Source organism: Manis pentadactyla, chromosome 7, assembly GCF_030020395.1.
Source record: "Manis pentadactyla isolate mManPen7 chromosome 7, mManPen7.hap1, whole genome shotgun sequence".
NCBI classification, from domain to species: Eukaryota; Metazoa; Chordata; class Mammalia; order Pholidota; family Manidae; genus Manis; species Manis pentadactyla.
The window spans coordinates 127338511-127354639 of NC_080025.1; the positions used below are offsets into that span (position 1 = coordinate 127338511).

The window sequence follows — 16129 nt, forward strand, 5'->3', positions numbered from 1 at the left end:
TATTCGTGTTCCTAGCCTTTCCTCCATCTCTCCACCCACCTCCTACTCCCTTGTTTCTCTCAGCCTCATCATTGCTTTTAAATTGCCATGGATCATAACCTTTACATTCTGTTTTGTCTTCTATTAAATTTTCTGCATTTTTATCTTCTGGAATCTGAAAATGGAAAATTATAAACTGGATACATGACTGGCTTCTTTCTTCCCTCGTGAAGAAGCCCTGCAGTATGGAAGAACATTTTTTTCTCTGCAAGTCCAATATCACCCTTGGGCTATTTGGAAGAGAATATTCCTAGGGAGACCAAATGGATTCTTCTTGTCTTAAGCTCCATTTATTACTCAGAATTAAGCCACATTTTACCTTGGTTCTCATTTCACCTTGACTTTCTTGTGCAGTTGTTTCTCCTGCTGTGGTGAGACTTTCATCTATTACCTGATGTCCTCCACGAATCAAATCAAATCAGTTGACTTCTTTAAGAAAGTCTGTTCTGTTGAGTGAAATTCCTATCCTACTTGTGAGATTTGGGGTTTTGGTCATCCCCAGAAATGTTCAGCCTCTCAGTTTTGCTGCCCCTGGTTTGGACTGTAGATACTTGCTCTGTGACTCCCTTAGGCAGTTCTTACAGCTTTTCTTTTGATATGGTAATACTATTGATTAAACTAGTGCTCTTTTTTATATTTAGTTATACCTTGATTAGATTTGCTGGGCTCTTTTTTCTTCCCACATTGATTTTTAGAATACTCTACACTTAATCTCATCCATTATGTGTGGATTAGACTAAATTTAACTCTCTCAGACATTTCATCCGAATTCCAGTAGCTCCCTGGATAGTATTGACTACAACTACCAGGGTGCTCTGAGACCAGAAAATCTGTTTTTCTCTGCTCTTCCACTATCTTTCAGTCCCACTGTAGAGTATTCTGTCTCCCTGAATGCACAGGAAACTTGCCCCAGGCGGGGAATGCCCTCCTCTTGTAGCAACACCCACCCTTACTGGCCTGGAAAGGCAAAAGAAGGAGCTCCTCTGTACCAAACTGCCCCCTCCACCTCCACAACTCCTTATAGTTCACTTAATAAAGAAGAACCCTTAGATGAAGCACATATTGCATCCCAGGTAATGATCCAGGCTAATTAAAAAAGAGGTTTTACTAAAATTAATACTGTTACATTATTGTTTGGGAGAGTGTTTTATTTTATTTTATTTTTTTTAATAGAGTATTGACTAATCTGCTGAACATCACTGGCTCCAAGTGATAGACAGATAGGCCTTTTTATTTGGATGTGACATTTAGAGACACAGGTTTTTTTATGTTGCTGGTGCTTTTATCTTGTTTTTCATATCTGTTCAGGGGAATCACTGTTGGGTCCATCTGTTGGCTCCCCATTTTGTGCATTGTGATGAAATTATGCTAGCGTCATTGGTTCCCTATAATTTCTTTATTTTATGTCTAGGAGAACAGATCCTAGAGCTGGAGTTAATATAATAAAGAAGGGCTTTTTAGATGCCTAACTTTAAATCTTTTACATACAACTAAGAAAACTATGTGCTCAGAGATGGATGTCTAATTTAAAGATGAAGAAATTGAGGCCCATTCCTTGCAAGACCATTCAAGTAATGAATCAAGAAGGATAGAATCATTAAGAAATAGGAATTCTGGCATCATCATAGTAATTAATATTAAGCATGTATGTGCCAGGCACTGTGTTCCTTACTTTATATGGATGACCTCATTTAACCCTCATACCCTTTTGAGGATAATTACTTTCTTTTCCTTTCATTAAAAAAAATGTTGAAACTGAGGCTTAGAGGTTAAAGTAAGTTGTCCGGCATTCTGGATATGTGGTAAATAGCCTATGCTGTTTTTAAAATTCATATCATTCAATGTATTCTCATCTTCTAACAGTCCCATCATTTTTGCATTCAGAGAAAATGACTCCTCATGGATGAAAGCTAAAATGCTTCACTTAAAATGACTGGGTGGGTAGGTAGGGTATTATGATCTCCAGGAATATGTGTATGTCAATCATATCTGGCACTAGACAACCCATTTTATTTATTATTTTATGAAAACACTGAAGGGATCATTTACGAGTATCCCACTGTGGTTCAAAGAAGTCTGAAATACATAGTGTGCTCATCACAGAGTGTGCTGAATAAAAATGGTTAAGCTGAAAGGATGGGATGGGAAGAGAGGCAGAAAGAGATGAGGGGCTGGGCAGAAGTGACAAGCCTTTGAAGCAGACAGCCCTATTGATTTATGCGGTGAACTGCATTCTGGAGAAAATAATTGAAATCCATTATGCCAAGTGCATAGCATACAAATCCCTTTGAAAAGCAGTTAGATGCCATCTAATCCCAAATCATTTAAAAACAATTTTGAAGCACCCAGGATTCTAAAATGCCCTAAGCAGTTTGTCTCTTTCACTAGAAAAACAGTGAAATGGATGGAAAAATAGTATTTTAATGGTGTTTTCCTCTCATATATTATGTTTTATTGTGTGACTTAAATAGGGTTGTATTTTATTATGTACAAATCTCAGGGTTAGAATATATTCCCTATACTCTTCTGAAACACACCAAACATAAGATATGGATGAAACTATATCAAGTACCTCTCTTTAAAAAAGAATAAATAAATAATTGTATTTTGATGTGATTTCAGGCTTTTAGAAAATGCAAAAATAGTATAAAGAACTCTCATTATACAGATTTCCCAAATGTTAACATTTTACCGTGCTTTATTTATTCTTTTCTCTCTGTATTATATACGTATTATTGTACCTCCTCAAAAGCTCCATTTGAATAAATAAGAGTGTGAGTTTGTTCATGACATCATTGTGCCGCCCAGAGGTACAGGGCTGGGGAGGTGACATCAGGCAGAAAAGAAAGTGTAGAAAAGGGCTCAAATGATAGTTGCATGATTCCTGATCTTGTTGGATGTGGCATCCTGTGGTTTTATTTTGTAATTAAAGTGAATTTTATTTTGAAATACAGAATACTCCTTGAGATAACTGAATAGTCCCAGAGTTAAGAATCACTAAGTTAGAAGACTGAGTTGTGTAGAGTGAAAAGAGGTCATAAAAGTTAGGGAAGAAAAAAAGGAATTATAAAACAAATCAGGAGCCTCAGAAAACTGAAAATTTGTGATCTCCATGAAAACTGTTGAGGTAAAGAAGAAAGACATATCAGGATGAGGCTTAAGAAATCAGTAACTCAGAGGAACAGAGGATTTTAGAAATTCTTAAGGAAAAGAGTTTACAATAATATAAAATAAAAATTAGTGAAGAATTTTGCAGAAATAGATCATTATATCCTTTTTTACTTAGAGCCATGAAGGTAATATTTCTGTATTTATATGGCTGCCTTTTTATATATTTTTTTTGTAAACTCTAGACATGCAGTGCTGTGTACTATTAAAGGATAGTCAAATTTCAATGTGTATGTGTTGGGGGGGGTAATGTAAGTAGACATAATGTTAGTGCACAAATTAAGCACTCAGCTTTTCAATATGCATCAAAATTTTTAATACATATACCCTGACTGAGAAATTTTACCTTTAAGAAATTTTCTTTTTAAAAAATCAAATAATGTGCAGTTTAAAAAATATATAATAAAAGCTAGTTTTATTCTGCTCTATGATTAGCCATTTATTCTTCACACAATAGTTACAATGGTGTCAGGGTGTTTTTTTAATTGTGGTAAAATATACATAACATAAAATTTACCATCTTAACCATTTGTAAGTGTACATTTCAGGAGTAGTAAGCACATTTCCATTGTTGTGCAAAGAGTCTCCAAAACTCTTTTCAGCCTTCAAAACTGAAACTCTATGTCTGGGTAACAACTCCCCAGTTTTCCCTCAGCCCAGCCCCTTGCAGCTGCCCTTCTTCTTTCTGTCTGTATGATTTTGACTACTCTAGGGACCTCATATAAGTAGAATCACACAGTATTTGTGTGTTTGTGTCTGGCTTATTTCACTTATCAGAATGTCCTCAAGGTTCATCCATGTTATAACATATGTCAGAATATTAAAAAAATTTTTTTTCACCTTTATTGAGGTATAGTTGACAAATAAAATTGAGGGGAAGGTATGGTTTTTCCATCCTCCTCCCCTGAATGGCATAGCCTCCCCAATTTATCAGTGTCCCCCATATCGAAGTGGTGTATTTGTTAAAATGGGTGAGTCTATAGCAACATATCATTATCACCCAAAATCCGCAATTTACATCATGGTTCATTCTTTTGTGTTGTATATTCTGTGGGTTTGGACAAATGTATAATGACATGTATCTACCATTATAGTATCATACACAGTAGTTTCACTGCCTTACAAGTCTTCTGTGTTCCACTTATTGATTCCTCCCTCCCCCTAACCCCTGGTAACCATGATTCTTAGTTACTATTTCCAGTTTTGCCTTTTCCAAAACTTCATATAGTTGAAATTTATATAATATGTACTCTCAGGTTTTGGCTTCTTTCAGTTAGCAATATGTATTTAAGGCTTATCCCTATCTTTTCAAGGCTTGGTAGCTCATTCCTTTGTAGTGCTGAGTAATATTCCATTGTTTGGATATTCCACAGTTTATTTATCCATTCACCTACTGAAGGATATCTTGATTGTTTTCAAGTTTTAGCAGTTAAGAAAAAGCTGCTATAAACATCTCTGTACAGGTTTTTTTGGGGGGACATGTTTTCAACTCACTTAAGTGAATATCAAGGAGCTCAAATTGCTGGATATTTTTGTAATAAACTTCCAAAGGGGCTGTACTATTTTTCATTACCCATTGAATGAGAATTCCTGATGCTCCGCATCCTCGTCAGATATGGTGTTGTTGGTGTTTCAGATTTCAGCTATTCTAGTTAAGTGTGTGGTGTTATCTCATTGTTTTAATTTGTAGTTCACAAATGCAATATGATGTTGACTATCTTTTCTCATGCTTAATTGCCATCTATATATCTTCTTTGGTAGGTGTCTGTTTAGGTCATCTGACATATTTTAGTCTAGTTCATTTTTTTACTGTTCAGTATTAAGAGTTCTTTGTGTATTTTAGAAGACAGTCCTTTATCAGATATGTCTTCAGCAAATATTTTCTCCCACTCTGTGGCTTATCTTCTCATTCTCTTTCATAAACAGTGTCTTTCATAGAGCAGAAGTTTTTAATTTTAATGATGTTCAGCTTATCAAATAATTTTTTCATGGATTTTGCCTTTTGGTGTTCTATCACCATATCCAGGGTCATCTAGATTTTTTCCTATGTTACCTTCTAGTTTTGTAGTTGTATCTTACATTGAGGTCTGTGATCCATTTTGAGTTAAATTTGTGAAGTGTGTAAGGTCTCTGTCTAGCTTCATTTTTTGGCATGTGGATGTCCAGTTGTTCCAGCACCATTTGTTGAGGAGACTGTCTTTACTCCATTGTATTACCTTTGCTACTTTGTCAAACATCAGTTGACTATATTTATGGGGGTGAAATTTTGGGGTCTCTTTTCTGTTCCACTGATCTGTTTGTCTATTCTATCACCAATACCATGTTGCTTTGATTACTGTAGATTTAGAGTAGGTCTTGAAGTCAAATAGTGTTAGTCTTCTGACTTTGTTCTTCAGTATTGTGTTAACTATTCTGGGTCTTTTCCTGGTCATGTAAACTTTACAATTAGTTTGTTGATATCCATAAAATAACTTACTGGGATCTTGGTTGGGATTGCATTGAATCTGTAGGTCAAGTTAGGACATCTTGAGCATATTGCATTTTCCTATCCATGAAGATGTGATATATCTCTACTTAGTTTTTCTTTGATTTCTTTCATCAGAGTTTTATAGTTTTCCTCATATAGATCTTGTATACATTTTGTTAGATTTTTACCTAAGTATTACTTTTTTTTTTGTTAGATAATATAAATGTCACTGTGTTTCTAATTTCAAATTCCATTTATTCATTGCTAGCATATAGGAAAGTAACTGACTTTTTGTATATGAATTTTGTATTCTAAAATATTCCTATAATCACTTATTTTTTAATTTTTTTAAATTAAGGTATTATTAATATACACTCTTATGAAGGTTTCACATGAAAAACAATGTGGTTACTATATTCACCCATATTATGGAGTCTCCCCCATGCCCCATTGCAGTCACTCTCCATCAGTGTAGTAAGATGCCACAGAGTCACTACTTGTCTTCTCTGTGCTACACTGTCTTCTCCATGATCTCCCTCCCTCCCCAACTGCCCCCCGATACCCCTCCCCTTTGGTAACCGCTAGTCCCTTCTTAGAGTCTGTGTGTCTGCTGCTGTTTTGGTCCTTCAGTTTTGCTTCACTGTTATACTCCACAAATGAAGGAAATCATTTGGTACTTGTCTTTCTCCACCTGGCTTATTTCACAGACCATAATATCTTCCAGGTCCATCCATGTTGTTGCAAATGGTAGGATTTGTTTCTTTCTTATGGCTGAATAGTATTCCATTGTGTATATGTACCACATCTTCTTTACCCATTCACCTACTGATGGATACTTAGGTTGCTTCCATATCTTGGCTATTGTAAATAGTGCTGCAATAAACATAGGCGTGCATATATCTTTTTGAATCTGAGAAATTATATTCTTTGGGTAAATTTGTAAGAGTGGAATTCCTGGGTCAAATCATATTTCTATTTTTAGTTTTTTGAGGAACCTCGATATTGCTTTCCACAGTGGTTGAACAAGTTTACATTCCCACTAGCAGTATAGGAGGGTTCCCCTTTCTCTGCATCCTCGCTAGCATTTGTTGTTCTTAGTCTTTTCAATACTGGCCATCCTAACTGGTGTGAGGTGATATCTCATTGTGGTTTTAATTTGCATTTCCTTGATAATTAGTCATGTGGAGCATCTTTTCATGTGCCTGTTGGCCATCTGAATTTTTTCTTTGGAGACGTGTCTGTTCATATCCTCTGCCCATTTTTTATTTGGGTTATTTGCTTTTTGGTTGTTGAGGCATGTGAGTTCTTTATATATAATTTCAGATGTTAACCCCTTGTTCGATATGTCATTTACAAATATATCTTCCTGTACTGTAGGATGCCTTTTTGTTTTGTTTATGATGTCCTTTCCTGCACAGAAGATTTTTAGTTTGATGTAATCCCATGTGTTCATTTTTGCTTTTGTTTCCCTTGCTTGAGGAGATGCATTCAGGAAAAAGTTGCTCATGTTTATATTCAAGAGATTTGTGCTATGTTTTCTTCTAAGAGTTTTATGATTTCATGACTTACATTCAGTCTTTGATCCATTTGGAGTTTACTTTTGTGTATGGGTTAGACAGTAATCCACTTTCATTCTCTTGCGTGTAGCTGTCCAGTTTTGCCAACACCAGCTGTTGAAGAGGCTGTCATTTCCCCATCGTATGTCCATGGTTCCTTTATCATATATTAATTGACCATATATGGTTGGGTTTATATCTGGGCTCTCTATTCTGTTCCATTGGTCTGTTGTTCTGTTCTTGTGCCAGTACCAAATTGTCTTAATTACTGTGGCTTTGTGGTAGAGCTTGAAGTTGGGGAGTATAATCCCCCCCAGCTTTATTCTTCCTTCTCAGGATTGCTTTGGCTATTCGGGGTCTTTTGTGGTTCCATATGATTTTTAGAACTATTTGCTCTAGTTTGTTGAAGAATGCTGTTGGTAATTTGATAGGGATTGCATTGAATGTGTAGATTGCTTTGGGTAGGATGGCCATTTTGACAATATTAATTCTTCCTATCCATGAGCATGGGATGTGTTTCCATTTATTGGTATCTTCTTTAATTTCTCTCATGGGTGTCTTATAGTTTTCAGAGTATAGGTCTTTCACTTCCTTGGTCAGGCTTATTCCTAGGTATTTTATTCTTTTGGATGCAATTGTGAATGGAGTTGTTTTCCTGGTTTCTCTTTCTGCTAGTTCATCATTAGTGTATAGGAATGCAAGATTTCTGTGTATTAATTTTGTATCCTGCAACTTTGCTGAATTTAGATATTAGATCTAGTAGTTTTGGAATGGATTCTTCAGGATTTTTTATGTACAATATCATGTTATCTGCAAACAGGAACAGTTTAACTTCTCCTTTACCAATCTGGATGCCTTTTATTTCTTTGTGTTGTCTCATTGCCATGGTGAGGACCTCCAGAACTATGTTGAATAAAAGTGGGGAGAGTGGGCATCCTTGTCATGTTCCTGATCTTAAAGGAAAGGCTTTCTGCTTCTTGCTGTTAAGTATGATGTTGGCTATGGGTTTGTCATATATGGCCTTATTATGTTGAGGTACTTGCCCTTTATACCCGTTTTGTTGAGATTTTTTACCATGAATGAATGTTGAACTTTGTCAAATGCTTTTTCGGCATCTATGAAGATGATTATGTGGTTTTTATCCTTTTTGTTGATGTGGATTTTCTAATATTACACCATCCTTGCATCCCTGGAATAAATCCTACCTGATCATGATGGATGATCTTTTTGAGTATTTTTGAATTCGGTTTGCTACTATTTTGTTGAGTATTTTTGCATCTATGTTCATCAAGGATATTAGTCTGTAATTTTCTTTTTTTTGTGTGGTGTCTTTGCCTGGTTTTGCTATTAGAGTGATGCTGGCCTCATTGAATGAGTTTGGAAGTAATCTCTCTTTTTCTACATTTTGGAAAACTTTCACAAGGATGTGTATTAGGTCTTCACGAAATATTTGATAAAATTCAGTAGTGAAGCCATCTGGTACAGGTGTTTGTTGTTAGGTAGTTTTTTCAATTTCATTGCTGGTAATTGCTGTGTTCAGATTATCTGTTTCTTTCTGAGTCATCCTTGGAAAGTTGTATTTTTCTAGAAAGTTGTCCATTTCTTCCAGGTTATCCAGTTAGCATATAATATTTCATAGTATTCTCTAATAATTCTTTGTATTTCTGTGGTGTCTGTAGTGATTTTTCCTTTCCCATTTCTGACTCTGTTTATGTGTGTAGACTTATTTTCTTGGTATGTCTGGTTAGGGGGTTATCTATTTTGTTTATTTTCCCAAAGAACCAGCTCCTGCTTTCATCGATTCTTTCTATTGTTTTATTCTTCTCAATTTTATTTATTTCTGCTCTAATCTTTATTATGTCCTTCTTTTTAATGACTTTGGGCCTCATTTGTTCTTCTTTTTCTAGTTTTGTTAATTGTGAGTTTAAACTGTTCAGCTGGGATTGTTCTTCTTTCCTGAGGTAGGCCTGTATTGCAATATACTTTCCTCTTAGCATGGCCTTCACTGCGTCTCACAGATTTTTGTGTTGTTGAATTATTGTTGTCATTTGTTTCCATATATTGCTTGATATCTGTTTTTACTTGGTCATTGATCCATTGATTATTTAGGAGCATGTTATTAAGCCATGTTTTTATAGGCTTTTTCATTTTCTTTCCATAACTTATTTCTAATTTCATGCCTTTGTGGTCTGAGAAGCTGGTTGATAGAATTTCAATCTTTTTGAATTTACTAAGGCTCTTTTTGTGGCCTAGTATATGATCTATTCTTGAAAATGTTCCATGGCACTTGAGAAGAATGTGTATCCTGCCACTTTTGGGTGGAGTGCTCTGTAGATGTCTTTTAGGTCAGTCTGTTCTAATGTGTTGTTCAGTGCCTCTATCTCCTTACTTATTTTCTGTCTGGTTGTTCTGTCCTTTGGAGTGAGTGAAGTGTTGAAGTCACCTAGAATGAATGCATTGCCTTCTGTTTCCCCTTTTAATTCTGTTAGTATTTGTTTCACATATGTAGGTGCTGCTGTGTTGGGTACATAGATATGTATAATGGTTATATCCTCTTGTTGGATTGACCCCTTTATCATTATGTAATGTTCTTCTTTGTCTCTTGTGACTTTCTTTATTTTGAAGTCTATTTTGTCTGATACTAGTACTGCAACTCCAGCTTTTTTCTCCCTGTTAGTTGTATAAAATATCTTTTTCCATCCCTTCACTTTTAGTCTGTGTATGTCTTTGGGTTTGAAGTGAGTCTCTTGTAGGCAGCCTATAGATGGGTCTTGTTTTTTAATCCATTCAGTGACTCTTTGTCTTTTGATTGGTGTATTCAGACCATTTACATTTAGGGTGATTATTGATAGGTATGTACTTATTGCCATTGCAGGCTTTAGATTCGTGGTTACCAAAGGTTCAAGGGTAACTTCCATTCTATCTTAGAGTCTAACTTAATTCACTTAGTATGTTATTACAAACACAGTCTAAAGGTTCTCTTTTTTCTCCCCCTTTTTCTTCCTCCTCCATTCTTTATATATTAAGTATTATATTGTGTTCTCTTTGTCTGTTCCTTGATTGACTTTGGGGGTAGTTGATTTAATTTTGCATTTACTTGGTAATTGACTGTTCTACTATCTTTACTGTGGTTTTATTACCTCTGGTGAGAGCTATTTAGCCTTAGGAACACTTCCATCTATAGCAGTCCCTCCAAAATACACTGTAGAGATGGTTTATAGGAGGTAAATTCTCTCGGCTTTTGCTTATCTGGAAATTATTTAATCTCTCCTTCAAATTTAAATGATAATCTTGCCCACAGTATTCTTGGTTCGCAGCCCTTCTGCATCATTGCATTAAATATATCATGTCACTCCCTTCTGGCCTTGTAAAGTTTCTGCTGCAAAGTCTAATGATAGCCTGATAGGTTTTCCTTTATAGGTAATCTTTTTTTCTCTCTCTGGCTGCTTTTAATAGTCTTGATCTTTGCCATTTTAATTATTATATGTGTTGGTGTTGTCTTCCTTGGGTCCCTTGTGTTGGGAGATCTGTGTACCTCCATGGCCTGAGAGACTATATCCTTCCCCAGATGGTGTAAGTTTTCAATAATAACCTCCTCAAAGTCACTTTCGAACCCTTTTTCTCTCTCTTCTTCTTCTGGTACCCGTAGAATATGAATACTGTTCTGTTTGGATTGGTCACACAGTTCTCTCAATATTCTTTCATTCCTAGAGATTCTTTTTTCTCTCTGTGCCTCAGCTTCTTTGTATTCCTCTAATTTCTAGTTCATTTATCATCTCCACCATATCTAATCTGTTTTTATAACTTTCCATTGTATTCTGTAATGTTTGGATTTCCAATTGGAATTCGTTCCTGAGTTCTCGAATATTTTCCTGTACCTCCGTAAGCATGTTTATGATTTTTATTTTGAAATCTCAGGAAAATTGACAACGTCAGTTTCACTTGATTCTTTTTCAGGTGTTTAAGGATTTTTTGTTTAAACCAGGTTGCTTTGACATTTCATGTTTGTATTTGGTGCCCTCTAGTGCCCAGAAGCTCTACCTGTTTGGAGCTGCTCGGCCCCTGGAGCGATGTTGGGGGTCACAGGGGAGTACCTGGGGGGGAGGTGCTGGTGCCTGGGGAGGAAGAAAGAGCTGTTTTCTGCTTCCCAGCTGTTATGCCTGTCTCCACTGCCAGAACCAGTGGCCCAAACACATAGGTGCAAGCCTCTATGCTTTGCGTTTGTAGTTGCCTTAGGTGGGACTTCCCTCTGGCTGTCTGATGCCAGGGCAGGGGCTGCCAGTTTGCGAGCCAGGTGTGGACTGGCCAGGAAGAAGGCGCAGCAGGCTGTGTATCACGGTGGGGGACCTTGGAACTGCGTATCCTGCCAGGGTGATAGAGCGCCTGTAGCTCCTGAAAATTCCCAACCTTCTGGGCAGAATGAGCCTGGATAATTTTGTCTACCTGTTTTTTCTCCTTAGCAGTAATCTCTGTGTAATCCTTGCCCCTTTAGCAGCCCTCTTGCTGTTAGGAAGTCTCTCATACCACCTGCCTTTCTTTCATCCCAGAGCAGCCAGATGTGAAACCCTGTTTTCCACAAGTGGCTGGAATCTCAGTCTCTCCGATTATTCCGCCTGTCTTAGCTTTCCAACCCCACTAATCACCAGAGCACCATGGAATATAGGTTCATCCTCCCAGAACAGATCTCCAGGGTTAGGTGTTCAGCGGTCCCAGGCCTCCACTCCCTCCCCGCTCCATTTGTCTTCCTCCTGCCAGTGAGCTGGGGTGGGGAAGGGCTTGGGTCCCACCGGGTCACTGTTTTGGTATGTTACCCTGTTCCATGAGGTCTCTTCTTTTCTCCAGGTGTATGTAGCCTGGCGCAGCCTTCTTTCCTGTTGCTTTTTCAGGGTTAGTTGTATTAATTATGTTTTCATATTATATGTGGTTTTAGGAGGAGGCCTCTGTCTCACCTCTTATGCCGCCATCTTTAATATAATAATCACTTACTAGTTTCGGGTTTTTGTTGTTGTCAAGTCTTTTAGATATCCTACATAGACAATCGTGTCATCTTGACTTAAACAACTTTTTTCTCTCCCCTATCAGTATACTTTTTATTTCCTTTTCTTGTCATACTGCATTAACTAGGACTTCCAATATTATGTGAGGGTGAGAGGGAACATCTTTGCCTTACTCTTGATCATAGCAGGAACACTTCTTGTTTGTCACCACAAGTATGATAGTAGCCAAAGATTTTATTTTAAATCAAGCTGAGGATATTCTCCTCTATTCCTGATTTGCATTCCTTCCTTTTAAAGGCTGAATAATATTCCACTGTTGTTTACCCATTCACATTTGTTGTGAATTGTTTACCCATTCCTCCATCAGCAGGTAGTTGGGTCATTTTCACCTTTTGGCTATTGTGAATAATGCTGCTATGAACATGGGTGTACAAATAGCCCTTTAAGACCCTGCTTTCCATTCTTTTGGGTATCTAACCAGAAGTGAAATTGCTGGATCAATCATACAGCAATTTTTAAAAGATTTTTGGAGACCTAACATGCAAAATTTTGTACACATGGATGTTTAGTGCACTAATGCTTATAATAGGAAAAGTAAGGAGGCAGCTTTGTTTTGTATCACTTGGTGACTGACTGCATAATTGTGGCACATCCATTACAGTGATGTATTTGGCAGCTATTTAGAAAGTTCTGGTAAATATGTATGTTTTGACATATCAAAATGTCCAAATATATTGTAATATAAAAAAAGCAAACTACAAAATAATATGTGTAATATGAACCTGTTTTTATTTTAAACCATGTGTGTGTATGTGTATTTCAAAAATTTTTAAGTAAAAAGATACACTTCTATATATAGGTTGTGGGGATAGAAGATTATAAGTGCAGTAGAAGAGCAGACTTTTATCTTACTACTTAAATTACTGCCTCATCTCAGGGTTTTCAAGAAGCAGTTTTATAAGCAGAAAAGCCAATTTGAGTGGTTGTATTTTTGGAAAAAAACGTTTAACCTCATATATGTATGTAATGCAAAAAAATACAAAGTGTTTTGTTTAGTCATTGTTTTATGTTTATATACAATGTCAAATGCAAGTCACTGGGATCTTTTGAATATCTTTTCATTGTTATATTTTTATTGTTCTGTGTCATACCAGCAGTATTTACTGTTTTGTGACCTGAAGTATAAAATTAGTGAATGTCCTTCAAAATGGTTTTACATGAAGAAAATATTCTGCCATTTTTAGGTCATATTTGAATGTTGCTTCCCATTTCCTATGTCTTGGTGTGGTGAGGGTATGTAGTGAAAGTGGAGATTTTCTCTGCTGGTGAGGAAAATCTCTCGTAGCTTAAGCATTGTGTTATATTACACATTGAATCCTGTTCTTTGACTTTTTTCTGACAGTAAATCTTCATGGAGGAACACGGAGTGACCCAAACTGAACACATGGCTACCATAGAAGCCCATGCAGTGGCCCAGCAAGTACAGCAGGTCCATGTGGCCACCTACACTGAGCACAGTATGCTGAGTGCTGATGAAGACTCACCTTCATCTCCCGAGGACACCTCTTATGATGATTCAGATATACTCAACTCCACAGCAGCTGATGAAGTAACAGCCCATCTGGCTGCTGCAGGTAATGTTTAGATTGGAAGCTCTTCATTTTCTACTTAATTTTGATACTGTGCATATCTGAAGAATCTAGGCCACAGGCACTCTCAACATTTATCTTCGTATCTATCACATATTCATAATTTTTTTTTTGCCTTGCATTTGCAATGTGTCTATATTAATACTGAGTCTTAACTTCTAGAACCCATCCTAGTCATATAACTTGGGTTTTGTTTTTTATTTCTTCTAGCAATCTTTTGACTTTTAACTGAAGCGTTTATTCTGTTTACATGAAATGTTACCACTAATATATTTAAATTTAAAATTATTACTATATGGTTTCTCTTTGTCCCACTAGTTCTGTTTAATTTTCCATCATGTTTTCTTTTAGAGTGTTAGAGAAGTTTTGTTTTTCATTTTTACATACACTTTTACCATTAATGGTATCCCTAGAAATTATAACATATATTCTTCACTTATTTCAAAGTCTTATGTAATTGCTACTTTTTTCCTCTTCGGGGATAATGCAAGTTTCTTAGAACACTTGAATTTCATTCCCCTGCTCCTGACCTATATGTTGTTGTTTTGTGTATTAATTCATTGTATATTTTAAGACCTGCAAGGCAGTATTATCGTTTTATACATGTTTATTTTTTCCTTTATATTCAACTTGCCTTCTGAGAATTTTTCTTCTGCCTAAAGATACCATATAGTATTCCTTCAGCAGGGATTTGCTAATGGCAAAGTCTCTTAGTTTTTACTTCTCTGAGATGTTTTTACTTACCCTCCAGTCTTAAAGCATGTTCTCTCTGGGTATGGAATTAAGTTGGCAGTTATTTTCTTTCTTCATATTGAAGATGTTATTCCACTGTCTATGGTTTCCATAAGACAGTGGAATAATATCTTGCTTTTGAGAATTCAGCTGTTTGATTCTCACAGCTGCTCCTTTGAAGATTATTTCTTAAAAGGCTCCTTTCCCAACTGCTTTTTAAGATTTTCTCTGTCTAGTTTTTGTTGTATATCTGGCTCTGGATTTCTTCTCATTTATTCTGTTTAGGGAGTCTTTAAACATCTTGACTCTTTGGATTGATGTCTTTCATTAATTCTGGACTCTTAGCCACTAGATTTTTGCTTCGGTTTTGCTTCTACTCCATTCCATCTTTTTTTCCTTCTGTGACTCCAGTTAAATATGTTAGTCTTCCCACTGAGTCTTTAATGTCTCTGACCCTCTCTCTATTCTGTATTATCATCCTTTTATCTCATTATGCTTCATTCTATGTAATTTCTTTAGACTGTCAGTCTTTCAATTTGTTACTTTTTTCTTCAGCTGTGTCTAAAGTGCTTTTAAATCTGTCCATTGAGTTGCTAATTTTGGTAATAGTTAATAGTTTTGTTTTATTTTCTAGCTTTAGAATTTTTAGTGTGTGTTTATTCTTCCCAAATTTGTACTATTAGGGTTTCCAGTTGTGGTAGAAATTTTTTTTTAATCTCCATGAATAAAGTAAGCATTATGATTTTACAATCCATTGGTTATTCTACTCTGAAGTGCCTGTGAGTCTTTTTCTCTTATGTGTTAATGCTGTCTCTTGTTCATGTTGGTTTTTCTCTTCATATATTGGTTATATTTGAACAAATGCTTAGTGGTATGTTTGGGAAATTATGTTTAGAAATAATTTGGGATCTAGAATAACATTAATATATTCTAGAGAGGATTTTTGTTTTCTTCTCCGAGGTACCTGAGAGTACCAGAAATCTTGGATCATCTTAATCTAATTTAAGGTTTTGAGATTTTTCTGGGCCACTTAATTACTTAAAGCTGGACTATATTTTATACCATTCGCTTTGCTATTTACATTAGCACCTTGTGGAAGGCTCCATGTAAACTATGCCTGAATGGGTTTAATATTGTATAAGGAACATTGATCTTAAAAGATATTTAGGAACAGCTGAACAGGAAAAAATTATCAGGAATGGCCAAAATACTATGTCTTTTTAGTATATGCTGTAATTAAGGGGAGGAGATAAATGCAGTAAATAATAATCTTATTACTGTCAGTTATTATCCACTGTGTATTTCTGCAGTGGTGAATTTAAAAATAAGACTTAATGGAATGTTTGTAAAATTTATTTTTGAAGTTTTTGTACTTCCCAGAAGAGGGCATCCTAACATAGTGAATCCAGGTAAACTTCTGTCCTAGGAATAAATATGCTTTGATATATTGTTTTGCTGTATGACTGTACTGCATTATCATAGTGTTAAGATTAGAAAAGGACTTTAATCCAACCCTTGCAT

At 36.0% G+C, this 16129-nt stretch overlaps 1 protein-coding gene across 6 annotated transcripts in view; it reads left to right on the forward strand.

Moving 5' to 3' along the window:
* Positions 1 to 16129, forward strand: part of NRF1 (nuclear respiratory factor 1) — a 145142-nt gene that overhangs the window by 40360 nt on the left and 88653 nt on the right. For all 6 annotated transcript variants that reach the window (XM_036909041.2, XM_036909043.2, XM_036909045.2 and 3 more), the window contains one exon: positions 13630 to 13861. In XM_036909041.2, the coding sequence (XP_036764936.1) occupies positions 13639 to 13861 (223 nt within the window). In that variant the 5' untranslated portion in view covers positions 13630 to 13638. The remainder of the gene's footprint in view (positions 1 to 13629; positions 13862 to 16129) is intronic.